General features: G+C 45.9%; 1 protein-coding gene across 2 annotated transcripts; it reads right to left on the bottom strand.

The window, feature by feature from the left end:
* Positions 1-3,457: 3,457 nt before the first annotated feature.
* LOC109765103 (V-type proton ATPase catalytic subunit A) lies at positions 3,458-10,221 on the bottom strand. 2 transcript variants are annotated; one of them, XR_012189814.1, is made up of 19 exons: positions 9,934-10,212; positions 9,302-9,428; positions 9,158-9,213; positions 9,014-9,070; positions 8,815-8,926; positions 8,672-8,709; positions 8,446-8,547; positions 8,309-8,365; positions 8,157-8,228; positions 7,894-7,995; positions 7,584-7,779; positions 6,878-6,984; positions 6,200-6,394; positions 6,013-6,099; positions 5,824-5,928; positions 5,403-5,500; positions 4,468-5,316; positions 4,049-4,314; positions 3,458-3,940 (listed from the first exon to the last, which is right to left on the bottom strand). XR_012189814.1 is itself a non-coding variant. In XM_020323886.4 (19 exons), exons 1-19 carry the CDS (start codon positions 10,168-10,170, stop codon positions 3,826-3,828), a joined length of 2,031 nt encoding a protein of 676 aa, XP_020179475.1. In that variant the 5' UTR covers positions 10,171-10,221; the 3' UTR covers positions 3,458-3,825. The 2 variants fall into 2 exon arrangements, 1 of the variants encoding a protein (XP_020179475.1); XM_020323886.4 differs by having other exon boundaries at positions 4,049-4,137; positions 5,238-5,316; positions 9,934-10,221.
* Positions 10,222-12,179: the final 1,958 nt, after the last annotated feature.

Here is a 12,179-nt window from a genome sequence, read left to right as displayed (position 1 = left end):
ATGGAAGGAGAAGCATTCAAGTCAATGGTTTACCGCTGGAGCCGGGTTAGTCTTGCAGAAAGGGCTTAAGCCCACTCTCCCGCAATCTGCCAGGCTCTCGTTCAGAAGCGACTTGGTTGTGTCATCAATGACGTCCTCAGGTAAGTCGTCTGGGCTGTGTCGTAGAGGATCATCTTTCTGGCCTGTGTAATCACACATCAAGCCGGGGCGGCGGCTTAAGGGAATCACCCGCCAGGCAACCCAGACCCGGACCAGATCAATACCATTCAAGCCGTTCCCCAAAAGAGCTTTGATTTTGTTGATGGTGGGTGTAAGTGGTTGACGTTCAGCTTGAGATAATTTGTCTGGCAAAGGGTGATTTGATTCCAGACGCAGGGCGCGAAAGCCGGGCAGAGGGTTCTCGTCAGCCGGAGAAGTGTCCTGGCAGTAGAACCATGTCTGGTTCCAATCTTTCGGGTGGCTTGGCGGCTCAGCATAAGGAAAGAGACAATCTCTCCGTCGTTGGATTGAAATTCCGCCAAGTTCCAAGCTAGGCCCGTTGGCACATTCATTCTGGCGGTTCAGGTAAAATAACTCCCTAAAGAGCAGCAAGCTGGGTTCTTCTCCGAGGTACACCTCACAGAACACTTGGAAGTTGCAGATGTTTGACATGGAATTGGGTCCGATGTCTTGAGGTCGCAGGTCAAAGAAGTGCAGGACATCTCTGAAGAACTTTGAGCCGGGAGGAGCAAAGCCCCGGTTCATGTGATCAGTAAAAATGACAACTTCCCCATCCCTGGGTTGAGGCCTTTCTTCTGACGGGTCAGGGGCACGATAGGACATGACCTCTTTCTTTGGCAGATAACCCGATTTCACGAAGTCAGCTAAGATGCTGTCGGTGACGTTGGATCTAACCCAGTTGCAGGTGATGGGTGCTTTGGGAGCCTTAGGAGGCATTATGAAAGATGGAAGCCTATGACAAAATAAAGTTTCCGGTTCAAATTTAAGCCGGAGGAAAATTTCAGTTCAGTATTCAAGATGGCGGCTTATGAAAGGGCCTAATGATATATGGTTAATTGTGTCAGGTTATTTAAGCCGCCGTGGATATCATGAGCAATTAAGTTGTTTATCTCTATTATGAATGATCCAGAAATTTCGCAAAGCATGGCTTCTTTTAAGCCGGCGATATGACCCGCCATGGTTAACAGAAGCAGTTTTTGACTAAGTGTTGCACAAACAAGTTTCACAGATTACAAGGATTATTTTGGATCAAACGATCGTCCAGAAAGGAAAAATTTCTAGACCTAAAAACTGATACGGAGAAGTTCATAAGCTCTAAATGAGGTCTTTTTGCGAGCAAAGGGGTCTGCTAATATTGAAAATGGGCGTGAAACGACTGCCGCCGGAGTTGTGCTTTACTCTTGGATCAAAGGGAGCCGTTGTGGAAGAACTGCGAAGGAATCGCGAGGAACCACGAAGAACACCGAAGAACTTGCGAACCCTAATGTGGATCTAGTATACGGGATGGCGAGGACTTACTGGTGCTGACGAGCAGCGGAGATGCGTCGCGGTTTTCTGGTCAAGACAGGTCGATGCAGCGGCCTTGGTTGGTGCAGGCGGGATGCGCGGCGGCGGCGGCGGAGCTCGGGCTCTGGGGTGTCGAGAGGAGGAAGACGATGGAAAGGGAGAGTGACGAAGACCTGAGGGCCGGGCCTATTTATAAGGGACGACTGATGAGTGGGCGCGAGAAACGAGGAGGCTGAAGACATGATTATCCAGCTGCAGAGGCGCCTCGATTTTCGGGATAGTTATTAAGATAAGGATCCGTTGAGATACGTTGGACGGAACGTGCATTAATGGCGGATGACGTCACGGCGGGTTACCAAGAATCCAGAAGATGACGTCATGGCGGGTTATAACCTTCGCGCAAACAGAAGCCGGAGATTTTCTCTTAAGGTATTGAAGATTGACATGAACCGGTTCAAATCAATCTGGGGCCTAATGTTGGGGATATAACTACTGGTGTCACCCGCCCAGGAGGGGCCGGGTTACATTGAGACGATCATCGCATGAAGCCCAGAGTCAAGCTCGAGGATGGCGGGTCAGTAATGGGCTCAAGGCCCAGAGGCGGCTCAAAGGCCCGTAGTGGTAAACCGCCGTAAGGCGTGACTTGTAGTGTAAGGCAAGAATAGTTAAGAGTCCGAGCCGGACGCTGTTTATAAGCCGGCCGAGACTCTGAGAACCGCTGGGCGTTAACCTCTCTATATAAAGGGACGACCCGGCGGCGGTTCAGGACAAGTAAGATCAGATCGATAGCCAGGTAGAGCGGTTTTAGCTCCTGGTCATCGAAACCCTAAGCAATACCACCTCAACTGGAAGTAGGCTTTTACCTTCAACGTAAGGGGCCGAATCAGTATAATCTTCGTGTCTTTTGTCCCGTTTAACCCATTTAAGCTTCCTAGCGGCGATGGCTCCACGACTAAGTCCTTGCTCGAGGACATCTGCCGTGACAATTCCACGGCAGAAGGAGTATTTGTTCGGGTTAACGCGTAGTTCGCGATATCAAAAGCCAGGTCAAACAAAAAAAGAACCACAAAATTATACACGTACTTCCTCCTCCGTCCCAAAATAAGTGCCAAATTTTTGGACGGAGGGAGTATTTCACAAAATTACCACAATTTAAAAGCTCCCGGCCTATGAATTCGGATAAAAAATTCCATGAGCAAAGGAAGAGTAAATTCCGGTGGTCCATGTGCAATATTTTTCCATTGCATGGCTGCCGGCAGGCTGACAGGAAGGATCCCATGTGCAAATCCCACGCACATTCTCATGTGGACCAGCTGCCAATGCGAGCCGTCCACGTAGAGTAGACCCCGGAAACAGAAACAAAAACAAAAACAGTGCTGGGTTCCTTCTTTCTAGGCTCACGCACGGCATCCATGATGGATGGGTGTGCACATGCAAGCAGAACATCCTCAGCGGAAAACCGACGAAAGTGGCTTCCGGCTGCTCCACTAGCGGGCAAGCGTCCAAGCAAGCAGGGGTGTGGCTAGAGACAAAGCCCGGTCAGGCTGGCCTGGTCGGTGGGTGGATCCTTCACCAATCACCATTCTTGCTGCTCCAAATCCATCCATCTCGGCTTTTTCCCAACAATGACACCATGCTTCCAAAATGGTCTCCCCCAGACGGGAGAAAAGACAGAGTAATAATCACCACCGTGCCGTTTCTACCACGCACCGTTTTTTTTGTTGACACAACAGATATAGATAGAGATTATTGATATACCATACCTTTGTAGATAAATGCTGTCTTTTTCCTACCTTCCCAACTTCTACTCACTACTAGGTATCAAAATACAAACGGTATAGAGATAGTATTTTTTTTTACGACACCACATGTCAAACATAATCCTTTTTGAAGATAAGGTTACTAATCGACAAAGCATAAAATAGGACTGCCGCAACCCAGAGCGGGAGAATAATGGCAAATACAGTAATAATAGATATAAATATAGACATTATTGATGTTCAAGTAGATGGACATCGTGCTTATTCCTCTATGAACATGTCCACCGGTGCTCAATCTTCTTATACAACAAATAATGGTACACATGGTGAAAAAATAATGGCGTGCATCCTGGCGCTGGAGACCAAACAATGTAAAAATCCTGGGGGAAAAACAAGTCTGCCTGTCTGTCGCAAAAAAAGAGGGAGGGGATCCTGAAACGTAATTCGCATCTACACAAACTCCGGTGAAGCAAAAGCAAATTGCTCGCAAGTCGTTCACAGCATTTGGTGCTCCTTATTGTTTACACGGTGGCCATACACAATGTTTCTTCTCTCCTTTTTACCTAGCCTCGTCTTCTAGGTTGCGGAACCCGGTGGTGAGGTCGTCGTACAACTTCTGGAATTTCGCGATTAGGACGTCTTCGCCTTCGGCGGGGTCTTCAAACTTTTGGGATCTGTTGGGTACAAAAACAAAGTGTCAATATTTTGTATTCTAACTAAATATTTTATTAAATAGATAGACACCAATAAGTATCAATTTGAATATAGACTGGAATACTTACACAAGGCGGTAAAATAGATCGCCCATGCGACTCTTTACGACAGCGTAGGTTATCTTATGTCCATCAGCATTGGCTGCTCGCTCCACAGCCTGCAAAACAAGCATACATATATTAAGGTTAAGAAGCAAATTCACATGTTTGCATATTTCCGTCATGATGATGGAACTACCTCCACCACTTCTACTAATACATGAAACTTGGTTCGAGTAAATGAAAATAGTTAACATACTAGATGGGTCTATATATCAGCTGTACTCCCTCCGTTCCTAAATATAAGTCTTTTTAGACATTTCAAATGGACTACAACATACGGATGCATGTACACATATTTTAGACTGTAGATTCACTCATTTTGCTCTGTATGTAGTCACTTATTGGAATCTCTAGAAAGACTTAATATTTGGGAACAGAGGGAGTACAATATAAGATGCATTCTTTTTCCATAAACATCCAAGTTTTTTTTTGGCTCGCTACCTTATTTCTCTTTTGTGCACTATATACCTTTATTGAATGAGTTTAGTTTTAAGTTCCAGCTCATTGCTAGGCTAGCCAATGCTAATATTATACTTGAGTAATTTACGATTAAACCTCATGCTTGTGTGATTACAAAAAAATATTTGAGTCCAAAGTTGCCTAACCATGGCCTTAGCATAAACGGTTCACTTAAGCCCAGGTCTGCTCATCAAGTTGTCATTGCTGTCACAGCGGCACAGCGCTGACACAGTGTTTAGCATGATGAGGGCACATCGAAGCTCAAATCGGTGAGGCGGGGAAGAAAAGTCAAACAGACTAGGGTTAGGTGAATGACTGAATGCTTTGTCGTTATTTAAACGGTAGTTAAACTGAAATCCCCTTTGACCTGGGCTTTTGTGCAACTGGCGTCTGCTGCTACACAATTGGGGTTAAATACAACTAGCAGTTTCCTTTTTAGGCATATATACTTGATATGACTGAAGTACTGAAATTAGATACTTCCATAAGAGTTAAGGACAGAATAAAACATTTCTGCAATAATCCCCTAGATTACAATTTAGCAAAATCAAACTTTAACCAAAGGGCAACCTTCCCAATGGAACAAAAGAAACATGTTGTTCAAAGATACATACTTCCAAGTTCAAACACCTATGCTGTTTGTGCAATCTAAGCTTTAGCATTTAGGCAGTAAAAAGGTCACAGAAAGTGTGATTACCTGATTCGCTAATGTATTGAAATGAATAATGTTGCGCATCATCCAGACAGATTTGTAGAATGGACAATACTTGTCATATCTGTTTGAACAAATATTCATGATCAGAGTTCAAATGGTTATGCAGTTAGAAGATATCCATAAAAATCAGAGTAGGGTATCACTCACGGGGTAAAAGCATTCTGTGCCAAATAATCTTCCCTCAGAAGCTTGGCTGTCTCCAACGTAATCTTGTCAGATTCTCCCAGTGCATCTTTACCAACAAGCTGACAAATTGGAAAATATTAGTCCCGTGATGATGTGCATGTGTCAGCAATTGAATTCCGCAAACCACAAAAGCACCAATCTATTCTCTCCATATATGGAACTCTTCAGAATATAAAATAACATTAAAGTACAGATTGAAGAGCAATTCATTGCCTACTAAAAGCATGATTAAGTGTAATATTTTTTTAAATAAATCAGGAAACAAAAGCACCAATGAGTTTCAACTGTTACTCATATGATAAATTCACAATAACAAAGTATGTCAACATATTTGGGAATGAATCCTCAGCAACAAAACGAGACACGAGGTAAACATGAATACCTGGACAATTTCGTTTAGATCATCCTCTCTCTGCAACACTTCACGAGCTTTTGTTCTCATGTCAATAAAGCCAGGGTCGAACTTTTCATAGTATCCTTCCAAAGCCTACAGTGCAGACGATGGTTCGTCAGTACAACAGAGAGCACTAACATTAATTACATTGAAATTCTGGGCAAGTTAGGGAATAACCGTGGAGTATTTTGAGTAAGAAATGAGCCAATTAACAGATGGGAAATGCTTTCTTTGAGCCAGCTTCTTATCCAGTCCCCAGAAGACCTGCAATTCAGAGCAGAAAATTAATACCCGATAGTAACAAAGCAATGGAAATTATGTAGGTACGACTACCTAAAGGTTCACAACCGAATAGTTTCCTTACCTGCACAATACTGAGGGTTGCAGAGGTAACAGGATCTGAAAAATCTCCTCCAGGAGGAGAGACGGCGCCAACAATTGTGACACTGCCTGTCCGGTCTGGACTGCCAAGACATTGCACCTTCCCAGCACGTTCATAGAAGGATGCCAACCGTGAAGCCAAATACGCAGGGTAACCACTATCCGCAGGCATTTCAGCCTATAGCATATTGAGCAACACCATTAGTTTAAAGATCACATTAATATGCCAGTAAACTGTAATCAACACATGTATGCAAGAGTAGCTTTTAACTCAATAATACGTTAGTAGTAGTTAAGTATGTCTTAGCAGTAAGTATTTCATGTATGATGAGTATTTCATGTATGATGTGATTTTACTTCTGTAGCAAAGAAATTGTTCTACCATTTGCAATAATGTTCTTTAAAATGACAAATACTGTCCACTACCACCGGATTATTTAATGTCAACAAGCTTAGTTAAGGGGGAAATAATAAAGAGTTCTAATCATAATCCTGGTTCAAGATAAAGGAGAAAAATTAAACCTTAAATCATGAATAGTAGTCAGGAACTTTAGAAATCAATAAGAACAAATTCAGGTTTTGCACCAGAGCATATATACAGCGGTGAACATAAGTCACAAAAATGGCAATAAATCTAGAAGCACGGAAGGAAGCATCATACCAAACGTCCTGAAATTTCACGCAATGCTTCGGCCCACCTGGACGTGGAATCAGCCATCATACTAACATTGTAGCCCATGTCACGGAAGTATTCAGCAATGGTAATTCCTGGAATAGAGGGAAAAACACATGATTATCTTGTTCATAGAGAAAAAATCAGCTGAAAAGCATGAAAATGATGGCTCTTTAGCAAATTAGCAGCAAACTGTACATGCTGGATCACTTAGGCCAATTCACTACAAGATGTAGATGTAGGCTACCAAGTTCCCATAATAAACCAAACTATATGTCTAAAACGAAGTAGTCAATAAATCACAGCAATCAATGCTTAAATAAGATGCATATATCCAAAATGTTCTACTAAAACTGATAACGCCTTAGAGATGTGCCCGCCTGTCTCTACCTATGGATGCTGCTTGTACACTTTTTATATGGTGTGTTTTCAAATTTGTACCATGAAGCCCCAGAAACACTAAAACTAGCCAGTATCTACAATCGTACATACAGTTAGATACAAACGGGGAAACCAAAAGCTTGCAATAATTCCACGCTATGATAAAATTTATAGAAGTACTCATTTTAGTATTGCAAAAGCAACATGATGCTGTTGAAAAAAGGATCTATGTAAGATAGAACGGCATGCCTGCAAGGCTGTAACAGTAGAATACTAGGATGCAAATAGAAAAACATCAACAATTGTATGTTACCTGTATAAATGGAGGCTTCACGAGCGGCGACGGGCATGTTGGAGGTGTTAGCCACAAGCGTTGTTCTTTTCATGACTGACTCTTCACGTCCATCAGGCAACGTCATTGTCAATTGGGGGAAGTCCATGAGGACCTCAGCCATCTCATTTCCTCTTTCTCCACAGCCCACATACACCACAGTGTCGGAATTGGAATACTGTACAAGGTAATTTGAGTCAGAAGAAATTAAAACATTGAGACATTTAAAGGCCAACATCCTGAGCTGAACTAAAATATCAGTTATGCAACAAGAGGTGAATAGCCACAAGACCTTTGAGAGCGCCTGACTAATGACAGTTTTTCCACAACCGAAAGCTCCAGGAATAGCACATGTTCCTCCAAGAACCGAGGGAAACAGTGCGTCAAGTACACGCTGAAACCAATTCACAATAGATGTGAGATGCATCAAGATTTGACGGAGTAGCACAGGAAACATCACTTCCAATATTTGGCGCATTTGACAAATAAATATTGACACGAATACAAATAAATTTTTATCGGGAGGACATTGTTTTGAGTAGCTAGTTCATATACCTGTCCTGTTAGAAGAGGCGTGTCAGCAGCAAGTTTTGACGCAACAGGCCGTGGTGTCCGCACAGGCCATGTCTGCAGAGCAGAAATATGATGATCGTTAAGAGATGTGAAATCATGACATATCCAAATTTTATGAAGGGAAAATGCTTTACGTGGAGCATAGTGAACTCCTTTTTGATGCCCTGAAACTCCAACTCCAGCACTGTGTCCTGCAAAAAGAGCAACAGGTCGTCAAATGAAGTTAAGTAGAAGAAATGAAGTAGCAGGTCTTAAAGTAACATTTACTAACCTGCAGACTGTACTGACCCGCAGGGGCAATGTAACTTATCTTTCCCATAGCACCAGGAGGGAGCGCAATATGGTGCTTCATCAATGTGTTCTCAAATACGGTCTGCGAGGCAGCAATGGATGCATATAGAAGTTAACAAGATGAATCCACGGATTGTACAACAAGAGGCAGGAATGCTAGATAGTAAGTTGTAAAAAAGGGGAAATTAGAGATCCTGCAAACTCACAGCATATAGATCTCCATTTGTGATATTATCTCCAACACCTGAAACAAAAGTCCAAATTATTGATCTTCATGTACTGGACAAAACTTAGTAGAGGCATGCTAACATCGGCCTTATCTTTTGTAGCATGTTATCACGTAAATTACCTAGCTTATTTGGCTGGAACTCCCACTGCTGATCTTTATCAAGAGCAGGGACTGAAACACCACGTGGAATGTAGACATCTCCGGACTTAATAGCAATAGTTTTCAGAGGGCGCTGCAATGAGACGATTATTTAGTCATACCATCAGAACGGAAGCTCACGGTAAGCATAATCAATGTGTGCTTGCTTCATTTATCTTACCTGGATTCCATCAAAGATGTTTCCAAGAATACCAGGTCCCAACTCACATGAAAGAGGCTGCATTAACCCAGCCATGGCGTGTTAAAATAGAGTAAAACAAAAGTTGGCTTTTGAAGTGCACATCAAAATCAGTTCGTGTTTCACCTTTTTCGTTCTCAACACGGGATCGTTGACCGTTAGCCCAGCTGTTTCCTCGTAAACTGCATACAGTAGAGACAGATGAAATTTTAGTTATGGACGTCTTTGGGGAGAAAATTCAATGTGAGGCAAAACCGCGCTGTGTTTTACCTTGGATTGTAGCTGAATCGCCCTCGAGACGGATGATTTCCCCGATGAGGCTGTCGTGGCCGACACGGACGAGCTCGTACATGGCGGCACCGCCCATGCCATCGGCCACGACCACGGGTCCAGAGACCTGAAAGAGCACAGCACAATGGTGAGACAATGCAACACGATCCAGTAAACAGTAAGAAGACAACCCCTTCACGTCACCCCAGATCACACTATCGATCGACACACCGACTAAAGCCCGAGGAAGAGCACTCGGTTGGAAGCACATCGGAGCACAATCTCGCGATCTAGACCGGCCCGACCACACTAGTTCCGTGCCAGCTAAGGATCCAATGGCGCCCCATTGACCCGGCAGCGCGACCAAGCATCACACGATCCAGACACCATCGGAGGCCCAAACTAGGCCGCCCAATTCGACAAATCTCCCCGCCAATCATCACACGGCCAGCGCGGAGACCAAATCCTCCGCCGCTGTCGAGGCGAGCGGGGCGCGCGCTCGGGAGATCCGGCGGCAGAGACGCCCGGATTTCCAAAACCGGCGCGAGCGCGTCCGCGGATCGGAGGAGATCCCGCGATCCAGCCGGGGGAGGAGCCGAGCGGAGGGGAGAAGGGGAAAAGAGGGCGCGGACCTTGCGGACGTAGCCGTACTCGCTCTCGCGCTCGCCCTCCTCGAAGGTGGTCATGCGGTCGCCGTGCGCCATGGCGGCCGGCGTGCGGGGGTCGTCGGCCGGGGCGGCGTCAGATGGGATCGCGCGGCGGTGGGGGGAGAAGGGGGAGGCGGTGTCGATCTGGGCTGGAGACGCTTCCTGGAGCCCCGAGGAGGTGGTGATGAAGGGGGACACGAACGATTTCCAGCCACGACTCATATTTTCATCCCCTCTTGATGAAGAGGCGAGGCGCGGCGCGGCGTGGGTCCCACCCCCCCTCCCCCCGCGTAGTAGTAGTAATTGTTTATTACCCGATCTTAAGACACGGCCCGGGGCACGCGTCCGCCGCCCATTGGCCCGGGCGCCCCAGCGGGGGTGGCATCAGATTTGGTCTCCAGCGGTAGAAATATTCGGATCTGCTACTTTCAGATCGAGATACAAATCTCCGATCTGGGTTTGGAATTTCGTTTGCCTTTGTTTCGAAAAATTCATGCCAAACTCTGTAAAAAAAAAGTTGAATTCATGCCAAACCTCCTTCCGGTTGCGCACTAATTTGGCTTGAATTATGTTTGTTTTGGTCGTTCTATATATGGAAGACAGGCCCCACATTGACCGCGCCTCTTCTCAACTCACAACCTAGGATGTTGCGAAATGTAGCCCGGGGTTAAACCCGTGAATCCCGTTGTTCGCGTCGAAGCGAATCGACACTTGCGTAGACGAAAGCACTAGAACTAGAAGTACTCTCTTGGTAACCCATGCATGTTGAATTATGAACCCAAGTATCGAGAGCACGAGCAGCATTGTCGTCAGAGGAGGGCATCAACATCAAATATCGTGAGCGACGACTATCAGTAGCAGCGTGGTGTCATGGAATACCCTGGCGCCCCGACCCTTCCACACGCGCAGAGCAGCGCAACCACGTCGATGGCAGGCATGCATGTCAATGAAGAGCTAAGACCAGGGAGAAGAACTTTTGAAACCACACGTAGGAGAATAAGAGCTGCCCGATGTTCTCCTCCTTGCCGTAGAAGAAACACGATGAGTCGAGGGCGCCGTTGACGTGGTCTAGAAACGTGCCACACAAAGTAGCCGCCGACGGATCCTTGAGGGAGAACTTGCGTCGGCAGGGGACGAGATTCCAAACCCGTGAATTGAAGTCAAATTATAATACAACCTGTTGCCATGAGTTATGTATGAGGATTCGAAATCACGACAACATCGTAGGAAACAGTAGCACGCGTGTTTTCAAATTCATGCCACTTTTCCATTTCAAATTATGCCCAGTTCCAACTTGCTCTTCGTGCTCGACTCGAGAAAAGGGGAAAAAAAGCTTGCTAGCCAGAGCCACTCCACACCCTAAATAGAAGAGAGCAAAATACTTGGCATGGATGCGAACATCTTGGTAGACAGACCCACTCCACACCCTAAATAGACTAGCCTACTCTCTCACCGAAAGGTCGTATCTTGCTCTCCGTGATTCTACATCAACTACTCGGGGGATTGATTGGTGGCGGTCTCCGTGAAAAAAAGATGGATTGATGGCGAGTGCAGCAGCGCCCTCCGGGCCGCTGCGTGAGACACGTGCCCCCTGGACGGGAGAGCCTCCACGGCAGGGAACGTTTTTTTTTTTTTTCCTTTTTGGCAAACAAGAGTGGAGCAACTTGCGTGCGTGACCAGCGGCGCGTGCTGCGTGCATACAGATCGGGATCAGCATCATCATCGGGGGGTGGTCGTGGTCGTGCCCGGTGAGTGGCTGGCAGTGCCCGCCTGGGTCGGGCTCGCTCGCCAGGATAAGAACGTGAACGGAATGGGCCCCCCCTACGACGCGATGGCACGAAGGAAAATGCTGCTATAGCTGGCAGGCCGGTTCCGGGGCTCGGCCGACGACCCGACGACGTCGTGCCGAGCGGTACCCTCGCGCGCGCATGCGTGCACCGCTTTGCTCCTACGAGTGTTTTTTTAATCTATTCATCTTTAATTATAACAGTACAACCAACACTAAAAGTAATAAAAATTGCATCCAAATCCGTAGACCACGTCGCGACGACTACAAATACTGAAGCGAACCGAAGACGCGCCACCGTCATCGCCCTTCCCTCACAGGTGGTGGGCAAAATTTGTTGTAATAGACAGTCGGAAAGTCGTTGTGCTAAGACCCCATAGGACAAGCGCACCAGAACAACACCCGCCGCCGATGAAGAGTAACGTAGATCGGAAGAATCCAATCA

The sequence above is a fragment of the Aegilops tauschii genome, chromosome 7 (genome assembly GCF_002575655.3).
Source record: "Aegilops tauschii subsp. strangulata cultivar AL8/78 chromosome 7, Aet v6.0, whole genome shotgun sequence".
In the NCBI taxonomy this organism is placed as follows: Eukaryota; Viridiplantae; Streptophyta; class Magnoliopsida; order Poales; family Poaceae; genus Aegilops; species Aegilops tauschii.
The sequence above is the reverse complement of the archived record's forward strand: the minus strand, read 5'-3'. Positions and strand labels throughout refer to the sequence as shown.